This window comes from Eurypyga helias, unplaced genomic scaffold, assembly GCF_000690775.1.
Source record: "Eurypyga helias isolate BGI_N326 unplaced genomic scaffold, ASM69077v1 scaffold9193, whole genome shotgun sequence".
In the NCBI taxonomy this organism is placed as follows: domain Eukaryota; kingdom Metazoa; phylum Chordata; class Aves; order Eurypygiformes; family Eurypygidae; genus Eurypyga; species Eurypyga helias.
The window spans coordinates 66,209-90,041 of NW_010239195.1; the positions used below are offsets into that span (position 1 = coordinate 66,209).

At 37.8% G+C, this 23,833-nt stretch overlaps 1 protein-coding gene across 1 annotated transcript in view; it reads left to right on the top strand.

The window, feature by feature from the left end:
• Positions 1-23,382, top strand: part of XIRP2 (xin actin-binding repeat containing 2) — a 42,344-nt gene extending 18,962 nt beyond the window's left edge. The window contains exons 3-12 of the mRNA XM_010148055.1: positions 4,329-4,486; positions 6,559-6,678; positions 8,778-8,849; positions 13,258-13,350; positions 13,672-13,744; positions 14,068-14,205; positions 14,422-14,555; positions 20,733-20,866; positions 21,791-22,812; positions 22,925-23,382. Of these exons, the coding sequence (XP_010146357.1) occupies positions 4,329-4,486; positions 6,559-6,678; positions 8,778-8,849; positions 13,258-13,350; positions 13,672-13,744; positions 14,068-14,205; positions 14,422-14,555; positions 20,733-20,866; positions 21,791-22,812; positions 22,925-23,382 (2,402 nt within the window). The remainder of the gene's footprint in view (positions 1-4,328; positions 4,487-6,558; positions 6,679-8,777; positions 8,850-13,257; positions 13,351-13,671; positions 13,745-14,067; positions 14,206-14,421; positions 14,556-20,732; positions 20,867-21,790; positions 22,813-22,924) is intronic.
• The last annotated feature ends 451 nt before the right edge of the window (positions 23,383-23,833 follow it).

Consider the following 23,833-nt stretch of genomic DNA (forward strand, 5'->3'; position numbering starts at 1 on the left):
GTTCTAAGGGCCACTTTTTTATTCCTTCTCTTTCTAGTCTCTCCTAGTACAAAGTCTTTCCTTCTCCTCTCTAACAAGAGAACAGAATGCATACCTGCTTTGCCTCTGAGTCTAAATTGGGCACAGTATGTTTTAGAAGCATTTTTTGGTCCACCAGGAATAACAAAGAATATGAACTACGTAAAAATGCATAGTCAGCAATTAATGCCTCTAACAAAGGAAGCTTTTTCTAAAAATGTGACAGACCCATAGGGGATAGTGGTTTTCTCTGCTCCTGTGAGAGCCATAATATCCCATTTTGCATTCAGACAGTCTTGTGAGAAGTAAATTCCCTATAGACTCATTTGAGTGTTTGAAAGCACTGGTGAAAACTCTTAAACTTCTAATAGCTGAAGTTAGGCACTGAAATCTGCAACTCTGCACTTGAATAAATATTCAGGTCCTGAAAAATACAAGATAATGCTGATCCATAGATTATTTCTCCTATCACTATGATGTTTGAGTTTTCTATAACCCATGATGATATATATGTCAACTTGCTTCAACTTTTCAGCAACAGCAATACCCTCGAACCACTAAAGAGGTATGGAACTTTTTGCTAGACATTCCAATTAAGGCAAAACCCTATTTTCCTAGAAAAGGTATCGAGCAACATTTACAGCAAGCTCTATGAGTAAGTACCAACAACTTCTATTGTCTCCACTGAAAAACAATAAAGGCAATACTCATACTGCTTTTCATCGTGACAACCTGGAGAAGCCCAAAAGTGGTAGCTAATGTAGTCATACCATTAGAAAAAAAGACAGAAAGCCAGAATTCTCCAGTCCTATTATGCACAGAAGATTTGCCAAGCTCCGTTTACTTTACAGAATTGACGTAACTTATCAGTAATTAAAGAATAAATTCTCTAAAAAAGATGCTATTGTATGAGTCCCATATGACAAAAGCAAAGAGCTTTCTGTTGGCATACCTCACTTTGGTAAATGTAACATGCTTCTTGCAAACTATTTCATCACAAGCCCACCTTTATCCCTGACAGAATCAGAAGATATTACACCTTTAAGTTCTCTTAAGCAAAATGAACAAAATGAATGAGCAAAAGCTGAGATCACATAATCTCTTGCACGACCACGAAGAGTTTCACATCATGTTATAAAAAACCTAGCTTCTAAAGAGAGGGCATTTCCTGTTTTAAAGCTAACAAGAGAATAGTTTCTATTACCTTCACTCCCAGCTGGCTAATCATATGTATCTATTAAAATGTTTTTTAAAACAGTCCATTAAATTAATTGGCCCCAAATCAGCAAGGAATTTAATCACATGTCTAACTTTAAGCTCATGAGTATTCCCAGTGCGCTTAATGAAACTATTCACATGCTTACGATTAGGTAGAATCCAAGAATGCCTTGTTGAATCACAAGATTACCAAGGAAGTTTTTAAACTCCCAAACATTCCTGAAAATTAAAGCAATGCTTCATAAATATCATGCTGGTAGTAGTCTGTTACATAATTCAATCTGTCTTTAAAAATTAACTGACACTGTTTGGCTATAGCAGACTATCCCTCAGGGTTGCCGAACCATACTTTCAACTTTTCCTTTGTTTTGATTATATTTGGGTTAATGTACACACTTCTTACTTTAAGAACAGAAATTTTCTCCCTCTTTTGATTTCTACTTTCTCTGAAAACATTTTTTTTCCTTCCAGCTGTCTTTCACTGGTTCTTACTGCTGCTATTATTCTTTCTCTAAATGTAGCAATTCTTTTGTCTATCATGATTACATGAAATATGCAAGTGTACTGCATGGGATATGCATAATAAAAAAGAAAATTATCCTCATCTAAGTTATGAGTAAGGTCAGGTAAAAATACTAAGAAATCCAGTATGTTTACACTGACACCACTCTTCCCTGCATGTCTGTGTCTACGTCTGATTTTTACTGAAGATTACAGTTGCTTGTTATATTTGCTTGCTATCTCCGGACCTTGTCACTCGTGCCAGCTAAGCTTTTTTACAGTGAAAAGACAGAAAGGCCAGATGTGCCTTAGCATTATTACCCGTTTGGTGGGACATCGCTCCCCTGGCACTCTGTTCTGTATCTGTTCAGGCAGCTTTTTGGAAAGTCTGTCTTGTTGCTGCATTTCATAAGGTTAAAGAGTGGGTACTTCAAAAAGAAAAGGGGAAAATTTTTTCTGCATCTTTTGTGTTCTCAGCCACTGCCTTAGTAAAATGAAACAGTAATCAGAAGTGAACCAATTCAGGTAAGAAGAACTGTGATTGACTGAGCACATGTTTTTGTAATTCATTCATGTATGACCATGTATTACAGTTAGGCTTCCAGAACAATGAGCTGACTGGCAAATGCTATCCAGACCTCAGGCCCCAAGAAGAGTCACCAAATTACATCTTATATAAAAAGGGATAAACCAAAATCACTTCTGTCCCTCTACTTGCTCCAGAAAGGGATTTAGTGGAGCTGGTCTCCACTGGGTGTGTATTTCAGGAGACTGGTTAATTTGTCTTAAAAATTGAAAAAAATAAATGCCTAGGAGAGGATTTTGACAGCTTTTTTCTCTTTCTGAAGAGAAGAATAGTTCTGTAAATGGTGTTGCTTTGCACTGAATGGTAGAAAAGCTAAGTGTACTCCAGTATGCCCTTAGTGTTTTATACACACATTATGAGATAGCCGACACTGTACAAAGAAAACTTTCTCATTTCTAAGAAAAATTATGGCAAATAAGTTGATTTGCTTAATTTAGTAAGCTTGTAAATCATCAGCAAGATGAAAAAAGCATAAATTAATTGTACACAGTAAAAATGTTATTTAAAAAAAAACCAACAGTCCAGTGCTGTGAAGTGACAAAGCACACCCAGAATGCGGAAGACAGGGTGTCAGCAGCCCCAGAATATGTAAGGATACAAAGGAACTCTCAATGGCTAGCAGAAAGCCATTGACATCTGAAGCTTCCTCTTTGACCTTCCTTTCCTGTTTGGAAATAGATTTTAAGGTTTTAGTTTGGATACCTACTGGCTTGAATTACACAGAACAGGAGGACGTATCTACACTGTTTCTTCTTGCCCCCTTCTCTCCTTTGTCTAAGTCAGTAATTTCCACAACTTGAAGAAATTCCAAGATCTATCGTTCTTGGGAGGGTGCTAGGGTGGAGGTTTGAGATAATCAGTTCAGACACAGGTTGTTTCTGTAATTTCAGAAAACACAACTGTTTAAAAAAAAAGCAATGCAGGTTGCAACAAATTCATTCTGTCCTATTATGCAAGGACAAGGAGGAATATAGATGGATTTAGAGAAGATCAGGGTGCTCCGGTATCTGCTGCACAAGCACAGGGATTAAAAAAATTAGATTCTGGTGGCTTTACTAAAAATATATCTTCTTGAATTCTTAAAATTCCCTCCCCTCCCAAAAAGGAAGGGAGTATCCTGGTTACAGAAATCCAGTGTCATTCAACCCAATTGTAGAAAAACCTTGGCAGGTCAAGAGGAACTTCCAGCCTGTAGGATTATATGAATCCTCTTCTGCCTCTGATCAGAGATAGACTCTCACAACATACTTTTCCCCCTTGATTTGAAACAAGAAAGAAAAATATCTTTACACTAAATTTAAGGCACTTTTCTGGATATGTGGAATTCTTCTAATACAGTCATATGAATGTAGAAATCCGCAACAAAAAACATCCTAGTGCTAGTAACTCAGTGCTGCTTATTCAGCTCTACTCTGAACTGTTGCCTCCACATTCACTGTGGTGGAATTGCAGATGTTTATAGATAAGCCTATAACCTTCACACCTTAAAATAAGGTTAAAATGTAGCTAGTAATTTTGATAATTTTTAATGAGGTTTTAGTAGTGCTAAACCAACTAAAACATACTCTAATGCAGTATCAGTAAACACCTGAAATCTACAATCAACTCTGAACAGGCTCTGTAAGCAAATGAATACTGTAATGTATAAAGCTAATTAGAACATATCTAATTATAATTGGTTATTTGTAGTACTTACAATGACTTTTACAGTATAAAATAATGCAAATGTAACAATATCAAGAAAAAATATACTATGATACTATTAAAATTGTATGTTTGGGTTTTTTTAAAAAAAAGTTTTTTGTTATTTCCCCAAGGAATTTCCCCTGGTTTCAAAAACTTAATTGAATTATATTTTTCTGTACTCAATAAGCTGTAAACTGAAAATAAGATACAGCTGCTAAAATGTGGATAATATTGTCCTTTTCTACTGCTTTTCTTTCAAGTTTTGGAAAAAAGGTACCTGTTTCCTTCTTGGAAAATATGACGTCTGTTTTACTTACAGTGGGTTCTCGCAAACCTGTAAGAGGACAACCTAAAGACAGCGCTCCCAGGGCTGATAACACACCGCTGGATTTCCAGGAGACTGTCTCCTTGAAAGAAAGAATGGCTATGTACAAGGCTGCTGTGTCTGAGATAGACAGTAGCAACTCCTTTGCTCATGTAAGATATCAATTGTTCCTTATCTTACTTCTGTGTTTGCTTTGCAAAACATTCTTTATTTATACAAGCTAGCTGTTGGACCACTATGGGGATCAAAATTTGAAAACTAAATTACAAACAGACTTAGCAAACATATTGATGCATCAGTCTCTGCCTCCACTGAATGAGATTTTTCATGCTATATACCTTTGGTCCTTTGGACAATTCCCTTTAATTCATTGGAAGGATTGTTCTTTTTATTCCACTGTTGCATGAACTACACCTATTAGGACCGTAGGCTTGAGACAGATTAGCAACACAGTTACTCTTTCAGCTCATAATGACAAAACCCAGCAGTTTCTACATTACTAAAAATATTGGCAAATAATAAAATCATATTCAAAAACACATTAAGTTTAGACCCCTTGCTGTTCAAAATAAAGAATTTGAAATTGCTGCATTTTAAAATAGCAGCTCAATGAGATCAGGTGTATGAAAAAGTACTGTTTTATAATAAAATTATTTTTAAATGGGCATTATATGAAAAATATTTGAACATGAACTTTTGTTTATTTTACTCATCTCTCTACAGGTCTATCAATAAGGATTAGGTATTTTACAGCAAAGTTTAATATTAATACTAAGTAGCACATAAAGTAGTTGGCAAACAGAGTTTATAACCTGTTAAAATAGAGCAAGACCACTACACCACACATTTAATTATCAGTCAGGAATATCTGAAGATCGGGTCTTTAGATCTCAGCCAGGAAAATCTGATTATGTAGAAATATTAAGGGTTAAGAATTGCATGTTTACTGTATTTTTAAATCCTACCTAGATTTTAGATGTTGTAGCTCAATGCCCTTGTATCAGGAAAAGGAGGCATTATGCTGGCTTGCTACAATGTTAGTAGAATGGTCGTTGTTTACACGAAGCTTTCAGCACATGGGAAGAAAACCTTCTTCCATGGGGGAGTGGGGAGGGAAGTCTATGTTTATGATTTGCTTATTTACTCATCACCTGTAAGCACTGAACCTAAGTTGACTTAGTAACCTTAATTACAAGGCTATTTCTAATTATGATGTTTATTTTGTGCATACTGACTAAGAAGCCCAAATGCAGAAAGTTTTGTTCTAGTACCATCTAAGAGGTAACACACAAGGGACAGACCTAGAACAGGGAGCCTGAGGGTAAGGGCACTCTTGTGAACTTCAGCGCTGTTGTTAGTGAAGAAAGATGATCTAACAAAGGCCTGCTTAAAGCCCTCTGCATGTTTGTCAACAATACCTGTTGAAAAATACAGAGAGGGCAAGGTGGCAACTGAATGCAACAGAACTTGGGACAGACAAGTAGAAGAGGGAAGAGCAGAGAAGGGATGTTTTGGAAAGTGATTACTACTGATAGTGAAGTAGATCAGACGTACTTCTTTTGGTGCTAACAAACATACACACTTTTCAAATATACATTGACCTTTAGTTCTCCAAATCACAATGTAGGGCTCCTCCGCAGTGGTCTATGAGCTTGCTGGAAACAGCATGTATGACTGTCTGAGTTATTCTTGCAAGGACAGAGTAGTACATGGCTGAGAATGCATGGCTGATCCCTAAAACTATAGAGGAAAACACTGAGTCCGTAGTTTAGGCAGAGATGAATATGCAGGTACACCAGCAGGATTTATTTCACATAGCAGCATTTAGCAACTAGTGTTACATAAATTCCAGAATGCAAAATTCCAGAAGAACTGATTTTCAGTTGACAAGTCCTAAAATGGGCCAATGAGATTCAACAGTTAATTTTAACAGTACATACATGTTTTGTATTTTGATGACAACACCTGAAAAATAACTGGCTTATTACTGTATCTACTTGAATGCTAACGTTAATTCACGTGTTTAGTTAAAATAAGTGGGGTTTACAGATTACATCAGTGGAAGTTACCTGTAAGATTCCACAGTCACCACCAGTGGTTCCAACTTTTCCATTTGAAATTTAAAGGTATTCTAGCATACTGTTAAGTAATTTAAAGAAAAATAGCTTGTAGAAGAACATTCTCAGTGCAAATGGAAAAAAATGGCCTTATTTTATCACTCTAGACTTCAGAGAAAACCAAGTTCTGTACTGTGGCTGGTGGCCTGGCAGCAGTAAGGAAACAATTTGAGAAAGTGGCATCTTCACAAAAGAACTTTGCTCAGTACCAGCACAAATCCATACAGGTAACAATATTTTAACACCAACCAATGGGGTATATCCTGCCTGATAGCTTGAAGAAAAAATATGATTGTTTTACTGAAGAGTTTTCATTATGACTAAGAGATTTCGGTAATGTTCATGCTCATAGAATTTTCTCTTTGAGATATATTACAGGAATCATGTATTCTTTTACGTAGACTCAACAAAGGCAGTACTAGGCTTACAGCAAATAGATAAGTAAAGCAGATTACTACCATAGCAGTATTTTATACTGAACATTGTCTATTAGACTGTAATTCATTATCAAGTATTACGGTGATATTTTACATATATTGCACTTGATGTGATGTTAAGCCATTTTCTTTCAAAAGGATTTTCCTGCTTCCATTGAATTAAATCTAATCAACTCCCCTAAACAGATCAGAAATTGCACAGAAGAACCCAGATGCTACATAAAAGTAAAACAAAGCAGCAGCTAAGTGTTATTTTAGATAAAAGATCTTTACATTTCATTACTTCATTAGCATATACCATGATAAATTGTTGGAGATAATGATTTTGGACTATGTGAAATCCCCTATAATAAAACTCACTGCACAATCTGTCCTGTGCGTGCTGAAAAACAGTAATGGCACAGTAAATTGTTTTACCATTCTGCACTTCTTGGACAGATTTCTAAGCAATATTACTCTCCAACTTTGTAGAACAGGACACATCAACATTCTGCTGCCACAGGTTCATTTCCATGTTAAGTAAGTATCATCATATCTACCAGTCATCTCTCATTTCTTACACATTAATACAAATAACAATTTGCACAGACAACAAGCAAAACTCCAGTTTGATTTTCTTTTTATCCCCTATGTACCTATAGAAGCCTTTCTTGTTATCCTTGATGTACCTGGCCATGTTTACTTCTGTCAGGGCTCTAGCTTTCCTAACCTGATCCCTGACTTCTCAGATAACTTCCCTGTAATCCCCCCAGGCTACCTGTCCCTGCTTCCACCCACTGTAGGCTTCTTTTTTGTGCCTCAGTTTGTCCAGGAGCTGCTTGTTCATCCACACAGGCCTCCTGGCGTTTTTACCCGACTTCCTCTTCATTGGGATGCATCACTCCCGAGCTTGGTGGAGAAAATCCTTGAATACTCGCCAGCTTTCTTGGGTTCCTCTTCCCTCCAGGGCTTCATCCCATGGAACTCTGCCAATTACTTCCCTGAAAAGGCCAAAATCTGCTCTCCTGATGTCCAGGGTAGCAAGTCTGCTGCACACTCTCCTCGCCTCCTTAAGGATCTCAAACTTCCCTGGTTGCTGCAGCCAAGGCTGCCACTGAACATCACATACCCCACCAGCCCCTCCCTGTTGGTAAGGTCCTGCATGGCTCCCCTCCTCATCAGATCCTCAATCACCTAGATTATACTGGATTATAATCCTTGGTAATAGGAAGTGTTATGCACATTTTTGATTATGTGGTCCAATCTAGCTGCCATTTATCTGGATGGATGAAGAAATGCAGAACTATGTACAGAAACTATGTGACTTTTTCTCTTACTCAGAACCACATAATTTAATTCCTGTGATGTGAAGATGCATCTTCCATGGCCTAATAGTGACATCTAGTTCTCCACGAAGCCACAGTGATGGTTCCATTTCTTCAACAAACATGTGACTTCTAAGCATACTTATCCATGTATTTGTCCTCTGGCTAGTTGAGGAAGCTCTCTTAAATCATCAGCAGAAATAGTCACATTCACAGGAAATAAAACCACTGAAACTATATGGAACAATCTTTAAATTTAAGTTAAATAAGATTTCTAACATAACTGCATTCTTACGGAAAATGGGATTATATACTTAGATAGTTGAAAGATTATTCAAGGTCATTGAGTCAACCCAGGGGCAAAAAAGAGAAATCATGTAGCTGAAGACAGATCTCCAGATCTGGATAAATTCAAATTATTAATCCAAGCTAAAATAGGAAGTAATTCCTTTTTTAAACAATAATGTAAATAGCTGAACGTTTTACTACATATTTAATTATTGCATAAGGAGTGCATGGACTTTCATTCAAAATACTGACACCAAATATGCAAATAATAACTATTTATCTTTCTGTTTTTCTCAGGCAGAAGCCACCACTCATAGCTCATTTCATTGTAAGGGAGACTGGTTCCTTGAGAAAGGTGCTGTATTACCAGTAAGATGCACTAAACTCTTGTCCAGAATTACGAGCAGCAACAAAAATTGATCACAGATCAATTGTGTGCCATGTGCTCACAAACTCAGCCACAGTTTGTTTAGAGACCTGGTCTTTGATTTGACCACTGGCATCATGAGCACCTTTTATCATCAGCTCCAACAAAGTCTCACTGTACAGTGTCAGACACAAGCCATTTCTGGCAAGTGAGCTGAACCTCAAATATATTGAGTCGAATATATTGAAAGCATCTAATATTCACTCAACCATACAGTATTGTATGTCAGGAATGGCACAGGTATAGCTACACCTCCTTCAATGAGGGTCATCCAGACAAATTTTCTAAGATTGATACTGTAGCAACTGCCAATCTTTGAGTGATTGCAGAGGATAAGATTGAATAACAGGACAGTGTTAGTGAATGCTGAAATCACTACCTTGTAATTAAAATCTTCCATATAGTGGAACACCCTAAGTTTATACATACAACTAAGCAAGGCTGACAAATCATAGAGATGAAGTGCAGATAAGTGAGGTTCTTAGAATATCTGCAAGACTCTCATAGTACTGATAGGCAGATGATACCACAATAAGAACATTAATAGGCAAAAAAGCACAGCTTTGTGCAAAAAATGAAGATCCACAACAAGTAAATCATCACTCAGTCATTCTATTATTACTAATTTTGTAACTGAAACTTTAGGCGCACAATTTACTTACACAGCTGCCGAAAGAGAACTGCAAGTTTGTACATACTGATCATTTAGAACAATAAGCTCTAAATATTCCAGTAGATAAATGATATTATATTATCCAGCTTCCTACAGAGCTTGTATGATGACCATAATGTACAACTAAAAGCAATATGTTTCAAATGTGAACGAGTAAAAGGTTTTCTTACACTTGGACAAGCTTTTGGGCCATTTGATCCCCTTGACCAATACATACCTACATACCTAAAATTGTATACATGTTTTATGTACATATGCATATAGCATAGCATACATATTCTGAGCCTTGAAACAATTTTATTCTTGAAAGGGAAAGTATGTTTTATCTGTTGTCAGAACAGAAGGAAACTGCAAAATGTCAACACAAAAAAGCAAATCTTGGTCTACATACACAGAAGAGTTATTGAAAATTCAGATCTTGGCATGTTTTGCAATAAAGAATTCTATCTAAATTATTGCAGCGCAGAGGCACTAAAATTGATATATGGGACACTAACATATAAAGTGCATGTAGCAATTACAGTTCTTTTAAGTAATAGAAACTGAATGCCAATATAAAAATGCACTCCTCCAGCAGAACTTATACAGACATATTCTCAGATTTACATCTTTATTTTTTAAATAGTACTGGTTTAGGTTAGAATTACTTATTATCCAGGGACACAACAGGACACTACGGCCCGCTGTATTAAGTACCATACAGATACGCATGGGAAAGCCAGGAGCCACCGTAAGGCCTGACATGAAACAAACAGAAGAGAATGGAGAGCAACAAAAATCTGAAATAAAAATAAAAGGACCATAAGAGAACATTTGTGAGCTAGCAGAATGCCAACTACCATCCAGCTGACAGTGTTTTCTGAAGCTCACTCATGATATGGCATAGAATAAACAAAAAGTAATTGAAAGATGATTCTTGGGCCGCAGGAAAGGCAACTGTAACAGTTGACTTTTCACTCCTGCCACCAAAAATGACTGAGTTCTCTGTCTGTCCTCCTCCCATGCACAGCTGGAGGGGAGCTGTTCCCTCCTGACACCATGATGCAGGATCGGGTCGATGAAATAACCTTGCTTGATTTAATAACAGACGGTATGACAGGTATTTTGTATTCCACAGAAACAAAGGGATTGAATTCCCACAAGCATAACTCTTAACTAGTATTAAATCTAGATCATAATCTTCAGCCACAGCCCTGCATTGGAGGCACGACTTACCCTGCCTAATAAGACAGAAGTAATCTTATCCCATGCAAACCATCAAATAATTCTATGGAATATTCTCCAAAATCCATGTGGTCTACAAAACCTACAAACTCTCGTTGGATAGACTAAATTAATCCTACCTACAGGACATCCTATCCTATATTCGACAGCTGGCCATTACAGAGGAGGGACGAAATCACAGGTCTTCCCGCTCTCCAATTCTTTGGAATAATAAACAAGCAGCGTTTTACCCTCTGTCACTGGAATTTTAATTAGCTGTCTTGACAGACACACAAAACACGAGAACCTCCAAGTCCTTCTTCCTCCCTGCATGCCCAGAGCAAGGCCATGTAATTATATTGTCAAACTCTGTCCCATAATGTTTAGGCTGCATTTTAGACAACCATAGCTGTCCCATTAAATGATTATAATGTTTTGCAACATGGCAGCTACTTCATAAGCAATACCAAAGTTACAGCAATAAAGCAGTAGTGACACTGAGATTAGATTTGCTTCCTGACTACATTAAACCTAATTATATTCCTTTGTAATACCCCACATCATTCAAAGGACACATAATGACTATCATGAACATATTTCATGTCTCATGAATGAGCTTTTCCAGTAATGAGAGCTTGACATACATATCTAAAACACGCACATTAGAACAGAAAAAACATATCTTAAATGAAAAAAAAGAAGAATATATATGCATAAATATACTGAAAAGCATATCCATATGGAATGAAAAGGCATGTTACACATACACCTACACATAGTCATCAAGCAGAGAATAGATGGAAAAATTTACATTCCATTTTCTTTGAACTGACTCTTTTCAGCTTAGTAAAGGGTTAGCTTTACGTCTCCTTGTGTTGTGTGGCTCCCTCACAACTGTTACAGATATAGAACTGGCAATTGTAAACCATGCTGTGACTTGTTCTCCTCAAGCCTCACCTCACTTTGACGGTTCAAACTTTGCAGTAGATAGTATTAATTTTGATACTGGTAATGCACTAAAGCATTTATTGGGCCAGTAACCAGAAAATTTATTCTACCTATGCATGTTCATATGATTTTAATTCATCTTCCAGTTGAAACATGTATTTTAGCAACACAGAGGGGGAAGAGAGTTCCTAAAGCCCACAAAAGGGATGCACATTGTTTCTCTGCATAGAACCTATGAGCCCCTGCTGCCTACTGTGTGCCAGAAATTATGGGTCAGGCAGTGGATGCTCCCCTATATTGATTCAGCAGAAATGTTAGTGGAGACACAAGCAGTGTATGCATTCCTTAGTTTGAAGGTGGAATAAATCCCATAAATATATGCTTCGTCATGCGATGACTAAGGGAGAGAGCTAATTTCTTGCCTCACAATTAGCTGGATTTCAAGGAGGTGCCAGGATTTGAGATGTAGGAAGGTTACAGCTCTCTATTGCACTAGATGTACAGCAGCAATCTCAGAAACACAGTGCTGCCTATATTCACATTACACTGAACATTTCAGAAGCTCTTGCTGGAGAAACCAGAAGCTCCTTTCATTTGAAAGCTTATTATCAGTAGAAACTAATAGGCAAGCTCCTTCTCACAAAGGAAGAAGAAAATTTAATTTGACATAAGTGAAATTATTTGTTAGATGTCTTTGTGTGTGTGCTACTGTGCAAGACAGAGGAAGAAAGGTACTGATATCTTAATAATATCAATCCTTGGGATTTATTTCTTCCAATCACTATATCTTGAAGTACTCCACTGACATGTAATGTGACGTAACACAGGTTCTGTGACAGTCTTTAAATAAGAAAATAAATCACTTCCAGAATCTGGAGTTAAACTAAACATAGATAACCTCAGAAATTAGCTTACATGGACATCTTGGACAGTGTTTTAAACTGTCAACAGTATGCCCTGTTTAGTTGTCAGACTTGGAGATACAATGCTAGCCTGTGTACTTCTTAGGATCTTCTGGCTAGCCTATGGGTCATATTTTTTACAACTACAATTCAGCATGATTTTTGCATCAGAAGAGCTGTATAAAACATATGCAGGAAGTCAGCATCTCTTGTACAGGCACATCATGATACTTCCTTTTACAAACTTACAATTGCTTCGCCTGCTGATAGGTAACAAATTGATAGCACAGCACATAAAGCCAGAACCAGTCTTCCAAGTCACCTTCATCCCCTTCCAGTCAAATTAAACATTGTACATATTCATGCAGCTTTCCATATCTGCTGGTCAAAATCTGGCTGCAGTAACAGAAATTACTTGACATCTTCTGTGTTACATAAAAGCCTGTTCCAATTTTTATGACAACAAATATCAATCATAATAACAACGGTACTCTGCTGTAAAATGACTGTTCTAGTTGCACCACTTACATTAGAATGTATTTGTGAAAGCTCTTCACAAAAAAAAAAAAAATAATCCAATTTGCTATTAGCTGTTAATGTGCGATTAGTTTTATTTGCCTTTAGGAAACACCAAGTAGCAGTCAGCACACAGTATCAAGCGGCACCAGGGAAGCTCAGTGCAATGAAACGACCTCCGAAGAAAGTCAAATAGAAGAGGTAACGATATCAATTAATAATTATGTCATTGGACAATTATACTGACATTGATACATATCTGCTCTGCTTCTTCCTCCTCTACCACTCGGTACAGCAAGATCTGAATGTTCCGCTGATAGTCTCCCTCATTAGGCAGCACATAATAGTTTTTTAAGGTGTTTTAGTAAATTTTTTTAATTTATTATTGCTTTAATATGGTAATTAATTAGGTTTCCATTCATATTCTTGTTTGATGTAACATTTTAAATGTAGTTGCAGAAGTATCAGAAATTCTTGCCTATTGCAGTGAATCCTGTAGTAAAGTGAAGGTTTTGTGCACAGGTTTCTTGTCGTGACCAAGTTACTCATGAGATAAAAAAGGCTTCTACATTCATCCAGCACACTGATGAAAGAGGTAAGAAGTGGCATGAAAATAAAGGTTCAGAAATGAGCAATGGCAAATGTCTTTACTCACATAAATGTATCACACTTGGCATGTAAACACGGAAATGTACATTGCTCCGAATTCTCAGCAGAGCACATTCATTGATTTCAACGGGACTTCAAGGAGTTTAGAATTCAGTATGGAGAGATGGCTTTTGCATTTTTGCTTTTTTGGTTTTAATTATGCACTCAGTTCCTTAAAAGAACTGGGGACTTGAAGAACTGTCTGAAAGCACAGGCAAACACAAGCCCATGTACATCCAACATTGTGAATGAGAAAGTTTCAATTTATAGCTGAACGGAATAGCCCTGCAGAATATGACCACAGAGTTAAGACACTGCTGCTGCTGCAGTTTAGTCCTGGTATAAGAATTCACACGTTATATACTCCTACAGACCCCAGTCAACCTTTAGCCTGGCCTCACCCGTCAGGTATGGTAAAGCAGTAGGTGATAACATGTCCCTCAATAAGTATTCTGTCGTTCTCCCTATGGATTTCTGTTCATGACCAAGTGACTCTCTAGACTTCCGCAAGGCTAAGTACAATATCCGTAATGTAATAATCTTTTATGATTCACTGACAAAGTCAATTTCATAAAATGCAGGGTGGAGGAAAACCAAACTTGTTTATTCTTCTTCCCATTGCAGCAATCAATGCAGCTCAGAACGAAGAGCTCCCAAAGACTGTGACAGAGATTTTAAAACAGCAGATTGAAAGGACAATTCAGGAGAAGGCTGTTCACTCTGACAGAGAGACTGCAGGACCTGCAAAAGAAGTAAAGGTCTGTGCTTTTAATAAGAGGGATGTATCTTTATGCAAAATAGAAATAGTGAAGTTAAGACATTGGTCCATCATGCAGTCTGAATTCCTATTTTGAGTAATCATGATTAAAAATTTAACCTATCAAAGTGGTGGGAATATATGAATTTTAGGAATTAACTGCACATAATGTAATATGAAGTATGTTAGAAGGCTCAGTAAGTAGTTCCAGTATGTGACAAACACAACTAAAAGTAGACTTTTAAAAAAAATACTTTGGCACTCCTGTCCTCCTCTGCTGAATTCAGTCTCCTCTTTCCTTGTTTTGAATCTGGAAATATGTATGATTTCTGTCACCACAGATTCTCAGAAGCATAGAAAATATCACTTTCAGTAGAAATTAAAATGAGCATAAGCCACAGCACAACTTTACATTACTATTACAATGCAAAGTCTGTATTTGTTGCAGCAAAAGCTCCAAGACCACTCAATCATCATTTCGCATGAATTCCACATTTCTTTTCACATATATTCTATGGTGCAAATAGCACAGCTCTTAGTTCACAAGATTGGTTTTATGCATTCTGAGCAATAGCTGACGGATTGTGTCTTTCCAGATATTATAATCCTATTGCTTGGATCCTTGCAGAACTAGCTTTAGTGAAGAATAGAAAAATTGCTTTCTGTGTTGCTATAGTTTAAAAAGAAAACCAACCACTTTTGTTCCATAAAGATGGAAAATACATTACAGGAAATTACATTGCCTTCAACAGTTAGTTCATCTTCCACTGCTACTACTTCAGCAAGCAGACTACAGGAAACTCCTACACCAAGGGAAAAACAGGAAGGAACTGCTACTTCTGCAATGATTTGCTCCAGATCCCATGAATATGGAAGCACAGAAAAGTTACAGCCAATTAAGAAAACGCTTGAGAAACTTTACCTGAATGAGACTTCTATCTGGTGAACCTGAAACAGGGAATATGATGTCAGATGTGCAGCAGGCTAGATATGGCTTTGCCTTCATCATTCAGATGTTCACAAGACCAGAAAAACATTGCTTCGAGTGGCATGAAATCCAGAGAGGAGAGGTTCTCTCTGTATATGGGTCTTCGAGAACCAGCCTTTCGTTCCAATTACAAATGAACCTCCAGACCCAGACAAAGCTATTTGCATTGCAGACCAGGAAACCATTGTAGGTGGAAATGCTGAATGCATAGCCTGGATGTTTCAGAATCAGTCTCTTGATGCTCTGTATGCAAATGCTCCGGGCTTTGTAGGAACTTGGACAAGGTTCTTGAGCTAGTTAGGGGAGGAGGTGTTTGCACAGCCACATGGATGTTTGAAAAGAACAAAAACCATGACATTCGCATCTGAGAAGTTTCTAGCAGCGCTGTAATAACTCTAAGGCACAGAACCTGAATAACTTGGTCAGCTCTACCAAGTAGGTGTCATTAACTTGGTGCAGCTCAGGTCTGACTTGAAGGAGATTAAAGGAAATGTGAAGAGAAGCATAAAGCATTTTGAATATCAGGTTTTGTCTGTTACCAGAGACAACTTTGGTCAAAGAATGGAGAATGAAGCTGTCCATAGAGAAGACAGTGAAAAGCGGCATGTCAGAAAGCACACTGGATGTTTGAAACACATCTTTTACCTGTGACCATCAAAGACCTGGTAGAAATTCAAGTCTTATGTGCAACCTCAGTGTAGGAAACATGAACGATGCTGTGCACAAGGCAAAACATTTGAAACAGAGCCTTTGCACACAGAGGATTCAGAGGAATTAAGTCCAGCTGAAACATCACCACCAAACATCAAACAAGCAAGATCAAGGTCCCGCACAAGATGCAGCAGCACCTGTAACACCACAGCAAAGCACACTTTCTGATTCTGAATTTGATGGCAATGATAAGCAAAGTGTACGAAAATACGATATAGGAATTCAAATAGATCGCCATGAAGACCAGGAGGTTGGGAAGCTTAAGACACAGGAACTGCTGTGAAAGCCTCTAGCTATTATCTCTTGCACCATTATGAGGATCAACACTATGACAGCTATCCTGAAGAATTATATAGAGCAAAATAAAAATCGATACTAAAATATATATATACTAAAATTAAAATATAATTACCGTTGTATTTGAGAAATATTAACATGCTAGAAAATGTGTACAGAATGCACTTGACTTCTCACGCTTAAAATTAATGCAGCATCCTCCTAACTGAGGTAAAAATGGCCTGTATAGAATAGCTCTACAGATAAAATAATGGTTATGCTTTGTGCACATCTGGTTTTAGTTTAGTAAAGCACAACATGTGCATTCGGTGGGATGTTTCAGTGGGTTTCCTGTTTGAGTAAAATTACTTAAACTGTTTACAGATTAGCAAGCAATTTTTAAAATTTTTCTGCTATTTCCTGCTGGGCAATTTTACCAGTTGATAACAGCCCTAGACTGCATTAAGGAAGCAAACCCATTTACCTGATGTCGAAGTCCAGGTTTCACATCACTAAGAAGCAGAGCCACTTAGTGCCCCTCAAAAAGCTGAGCCTGTTATTTGTTACATATTGAGGTAAACTTTAAACTCTGAATATATACATTAATATTTATATATGAATATGAAGTAAACATTGAAAATAAAACATGTCTTCTTTCTCAGGGTGCATGTGTTACTTAAAGATTATAGTAAAAGGGTATTTAGGTTGCAAAGTTATGCATTTGAAACTTCAAAAATATTACATCAATGTTCTCTTTTGGGTATCTGTTTTGGGCACTGAATATGGATGAATCCTGTAGGAAAATGAGATGTTACCATAGCTTTAGCCATCTGAAATACATGAATAGAACACTTATGCAGGAACAACAATGAAAACGGCAGAACAAAGCTAAATGCTCCTGTACCTACGTAACTCTTAAACAGAAAGCTCTGCTTCGGGTTTCCCAACTCTGTGCACTGAGAAAGGTGCTACCTCTGTTCATGCTAAGAGCGGAATTAAACACAAATAGCTTGTGATCCTGTAAAATGAGGGACAGTCTGGTGGTCTTCTATCAAAATACTTAATGTGGTGGGTCAGCCCTGGCCAGCAGCTATGTCTACACCCACTCACGTGCTCGCTCACTGCCCCACAGTGGGATGAGAGAAAGAATCAGATGAGCAACAAGGAGGAAAACCTGTGGGAGGAGTTAGAGACAGTTTAATAGATGAAACAAAGCTGGGATATGATCAAAGACAAATAAGGAATTGATTCACTTCTTCTCATCAGCAGACAGATATTTATCCACTTCCTGGAAATCAAGGCCTCGATATGCACAGGTTACTTGGGAAGACAAATGCCATAGCTCTGAATGTTCCCTCTTCCTCCTCCTTTCTCTCAGCTTTTACTGCTGAGCATGATGTCATATGGTATGAAATACCGCTCTGGCCAGTTGGGGTCTCTCAACTTCTTGTGCACCCCCACCCTATTTGCTTGGGGTGGGGACGGGTCGGAGTGGGAGGTAGAAAAGGCCTTGACACTGTGAAAGTACTGTTCAGCAATAGCTAAAACACCACTGTCTTATCAACACTTTAGCCACAAATCCAAAACATAGCACCATATGAGCGGCTATGACAATAATTAACTGCATCCCAGACATGGTACACAAGCATGTTAAGAGTAAAAATACCCAGTACCAGAAGAATACTGAATTCTCCATGTGGTCAAGCCTTTGGGTTTCATTTCACATCTCTTCTACATGGCATATATTCATGATCTCAAAGAGCAGACCAGCCTTTCCGCAACAGATTTTGTAGGACTGTTCACGTGAGGTGGGTTGACCTGACAGACCCTCACACTCCCACGCTTTCATTAGCCCTCTTCAACATGACAGGGAGAGAAAATAGGATTAAAAAGTTCATAGGACAAAATAAGGACAGAGAGATCAAATACCAGTTACTGTTACAGGCAAAAGAGACTTCAACTGGGGAAAAATATTTCATTTCTTGCCAACTAAAATAATTTAGATAATGAGAAACAAAGACTAAAACACCTGCCCTCTTGCCCTCTTTTTCCCAGGTTCAACTTTACTCCTTCAGTCCTGACTCTTCCACCTCCTCCCGCTGCCCCCAGCAGGACAGAGAGGATGGAAAATGGGGGGCTATGGTCTAGTCCATACCAGTTCCTCTCTGCTGCTCCCTCCTCCTCAGACTTTACCCCTGCTTCAGTGTGGGCTCTGCACAGGCCATAGCTCCTTCTGGGAATACCCATCTGCTCCAGTGTAGTGTCCACTACAAGCTGTAGTGTGGTATCTGCTCTGGTGTGGTCCTCTCTGTGGTCTGCAGAGAAATTCCTGCTCACCTGGTCTCCTTGGCAGGCTGCAGGGGAATGTCTGCTACAGTGCCTCCTTCCCCTCCTCCTTCTCTGACCTTGCTGTTTGCAGGGCTGTTTCTCACACTTTTTTCCTCAGTCCTCACAGACATTTGCGGTGTTTTGCCTCCTCAGGAACAGGTTTTCCCCCAGGCACCACCGTCTTGGCTGAGGGGCTCAGCCGTGCCCTGCGCTGGTGCTGGAGCCGTCTGGAAACGGCTGTGTCCAGGCAGGGGGCAGCCCTGGGCTCCCCGCACAGAGGTTGCCCTGCAGACCCCAGGTACCAAAACCTTGCCACTGACACTCAATACATGATTAATTTTCATGAAGATCAATCCTGGCTCCACGAGTCAGTCCTGGAAATTGCTTTGGGATAAGCTTCCCTTAAAGTCTCTCTTTCTCTTAGTTTTGCTCTTCTCTTGACTGCTGCCTTTTGAGGCACAAATCTCACTGTCCCACTAAACGTAGTGCGACCATCAAATGTAATGACCGAGGCAGTTTTCCAGGAGACATGTCACCTTTTATCCCCCCTCTCAGTTACCTTGCCCCTTTCCACATCACAAAGTTTGTGCCTTGCCTTTCCTCTCCTCCCTCTTTACATTCAGAACACCTGCGTACAGCGCCAAGCACAAGCAGCCCCTGCCTAGCGAGGCGGGAGGCATGTCCAGAACGCTGCCCGCCACACCTGCCCGGCCTCTGTCAGCCCGTTTGGAGACTAAGTTGAAGCTACATTTGAGGCTATTTCATAACCAACAATTGGGTTGGGATTTGTTTGGTTTTTTGTTCATTATTAATGGTGGTTAATTCTTGTTTCAAGTTCTACATCATTTTGAAGATACTTAATTTCTCTTTCAGCATTTTTCACAGCTCTCATTATGGGCACTCTAGTTATGCAGCAACTAAAGCCGTAGTTATAAAATCTACATCACTTCTGTCTTGATTTGTGAATTGCTGTAAAATCAATACCAGCAGATAAACAAAAAGCAGATGAAATGCTGAAAGGGGCCAAATTTTCTGCTGATATCAAGGAGCATTACTATTGTCAACTGAGACATATTTATACAAGCAATTAGTTGGTCCACCTTATTTCTTTGCTAGTACATTTTTCATGGCAATTCAGAAATCAAGACAGAAGAGCAACATGCATTTTTCCAAGCCCAGCAGAATGCCCATTATTTCCTTCTGCCCCTTACTGGTATGAAATAAACCTTCTATTCTCTTTACAGAGAACTAGTTTCCTTTATAATTAATTATACTTTGTAGAATAATAAAATTTATATAGTTAGCTAATATAATTGTAGTTAACTCAGTCTTAAAAATTAACTGAAGGAAGTATTGGGTCTAAAAATGAAAATTGTAAAAATAAATGTCTATAGCATAACCAGACTACATGAGTGTAAAATCCACAGGTTACCACAGAAGCAGAACTACTGGATGTGTTTTTGTCATGATTAAGCAAAACTTCCTCAACAGAATCTCAAACATCTGCCCCCTGTTTATTGATCTCTAAATCACATTGTAGAGTCAAACATTATATATACCACTTGGACTAGTAAACTTTTTATCATCCTATCTTATTTCACAAAATAAATAGTTATTATGAATAAATGGAAATATTGTACCTGGTGTAGTGAAAGGCATTTCAAATGCATGGATTTCTGAAAAAGGAAAGGTGAGTAGTTTTTCGTTTGTGAAGTATCACTGTTAGTTGAATAAAACTGAAGCCCTAAAATTGACAGCTGAGATACCAGTTAATGGATAAAAACCTACAGTTTTAACAAGACATATGGACTGATACAGTTAAAAATAAATCATAACATGTGGCTTAAACTAATAACTTTTAATATGTGTTTCTAGAAACTGCAGATTCAGGGAAACGAAACGTGCAGACTCTGTCAACAGAGAGTTTATGCAATGGAATGCCTAGTTGCTGACAAGAAGAATTTTCATAAATCGTGCTTCCGATGTCACCACTGTGGCAGTCAATTAAGGTAAGAAGTAACTGCATGTTCACACATTGAACTCTGCATTCAAATATAAATACAGACAGTGAAATTATTTTCAGCTAGGCTATTCAGCCTATGGGAAGCTGGGTTGACAGGAAAGGAACCTGGGTCCCCCGGCTCTGCTACTGACATCTGCACTGTGATGTAGAAAAAGTCCTTTAAGCTCTCTAAAGAACAGCTTCATCCCAGTACCTTCCAAGTTTTTCTGCATATCACTTCCTACTGGCTATCCCAGACCTTATAAACAGGAAGCGGTAAACACAGACCAAATTTTCTCTCACTTTTCCTCATCCATAAAATAAATGATGATGGTTCTCTGCATTACTCTTTTAAACTTTATCTATAATGCAGTATTCATTGCTCTATCAGACTGCAAAGGCTAACAGTTCTGATTTTAACATCTTTGAGGCTAGTTACATTTCCTTTACTTCATTTAGGAGCAGAATTCAAATATAATTAAACACTAATTTCTATAATTCACACAAAGGCTAGAGAATATTGGCACCGTATTTTCTCCACATATTTTGTAGAAAAATAGGGGCTTCAGTCTTGATTATGATGAGGAAAATGGTACCAAAAACCCTGAAGTGCTGTGGAACATTCCTATTTGAAGATTATGCAGTGCAACAACTGAAAAAGTTTATGTTCTTTCTTAAATGCCCAAGCATGACTCTTCTCCTTCATTTGAAATCGTATGGGAAATTGAAATTAAAGGTTTTTGATACGTGTGTATGTGTGTGTGTGCGCACAGTTAGAATTGGCCAATAGATTGAGTTTGCTTTCTTTTTGCTCTTTCTTTCTTTATATATACAGTCATGTAGGGTTACTTGAAATACCAAGTAAAGTGCAAAATTCACAATAGATTTATGATACGTAGAAGTATAAAACAAATTTTCTTCTATTTGGCAGATTGGGAAATTATGCATCTCTCCATGGAAAAATATACTGTAAACCCCATTTTAAGCAACTTTTCAAATCAAAAGGAAATTATGATGAAGGTTTTGGACACAAGCAGCATAAAGATTTATGGAATTCTAAAGATCAATGTAGCTCAGTTGGCAATATTCATACTGAAGAAACAATCCCCATTAATAGTACACCTGTTGATCCTAAACCAGTTACAGAAATTGATCAAGACTTGCACTCTGATACTGACGGTACTCATCCCGGTATTTTGGATAATAATTTGAAAAAATGCACAGAAAGAGGTAAATTAAAGATGACATGGCCGCCTTCAACAGATGATGCAACACCTAAGAAAACATTTTCTATTGAAGAAGTGGCTAAAGTAGATAAGCCAAAGTGGCCCCCAGAAAGTTTTGCTCAAGAAGGTTCTAGTTTACATACAAATAAACCCCTGTGTAGTGAAAAGGATCCTCAGAGAAAAAATGCTATGAGAGAGCATAATAAAAACGACACTGCAAATGAACAGCAAAATCAACACTCCGCCTTTAGCTGTGAGTATGAAAAAGAAGCTAAAAATATCTGTAAATCAAATAAAAATGACGCAGGCAATAAGGGAAAAGATGAGGAATCTGGGAACATGCAAAATATACTGAATAAAACAGAAGGATCACAGAACAGGGAGGAAAGCAGAAAGGATATTAATGAAGGTGATAATGTGATTGTGCATAGTGCTGGGAAGGAGCGAGAGCAAAAAATTAATGCAAGTGATGATTCAGAAGTTGTACAGGTCACTAACATTGATGATGTAACAGCACAAAGGAATAACAAAGAATTCAGCTTTAATAGCAATAACAATAACAATTATGCCACTTTTTCACATCTAGACATTTGTAGGCAGGAAACAACTCTCTCAGCTACGTCTAAGCCAATGACAGCATTAAGCCAAGCCCTGCAATTTGCCCTGTGTCGCAGCATGCCTTTGCAAAGCTGGAAAATCGGTCTGGAAATGAAGAAATATTTGAGATGTATGAATCTCAAGAGAGCTATTCTAGCGCTACTGTAACTGTTTCATGAGAAGAACAGAGCTCAGAATATGAAGATGCTGTTACCTCTAACAGTCTTGCTCAATTGATAAAGATGCCACTTGTCAGAAGTCCTGTACTCATAGAACATTAGTTTTAAAGGAGGCAACTAATGCAACATTCCCTGTTGATACTGAGTTGGCATGCATCAGAAAAGAATCAGAATATGGCAAAAAATTAAATACTATTTTATCTGACACTCTGAAAGCATCTTTTCTTAAAAAAGACAACCTGGTTTTAGACTGTGGTCTAGTAGACTCTGTAGACATAACTAAAAAGTCCCGCAGCCCCTATTCAAAAGAACATAGGAATTATGATACAGAAATGAATGGTATTAATGCCTGTCAAGAAAGTGAAATAATCAAAGTGTCAAAGAATGACATAAACACAAGCTTAGATTTACTGAGCTCAAGACATACAGCTGTTTCATCATTCCAAGGTGACAAAGTGAAGCTCAAACAGCTCACTGTAGAACAAATTAAAAGAAACAGATTCTATGAAGAAAATGAATAATACAGCTAAGTGATCAGCTATGAGCTCTGTCTCTCACTCATTATAAAGCATGTTGTAAATAGATATTTCTTCAGTCCAGTTATTTTATATTCCTTGAAGAATTTAATATCCAGAGATTACATATGAAAGGTTGTGTTATATACTGTCAATTACTCAGACTTTATTTACTTAGTCTATGTTTAAGGCAATGAAGATGCATAAAATAGGTTATTTTCAGTCTGTAATTAAAACAACTTGGCTATGTTCTCGAACATTGCAAGAAATATTTTACTACATCACTGTCCTGCAGAAACAGAATAATTCCATTTTGCAGTTTATCATTTGTAACAAATTAAGATGTGAAGCACCCGGTGTGCATAAAACAAGAAAAAGTATTACTATAGCTTTTTTCTAATGTATTGTTATTACTGTAACTGAGCTGTTGCTACATGACATATCATGTACATTTGTT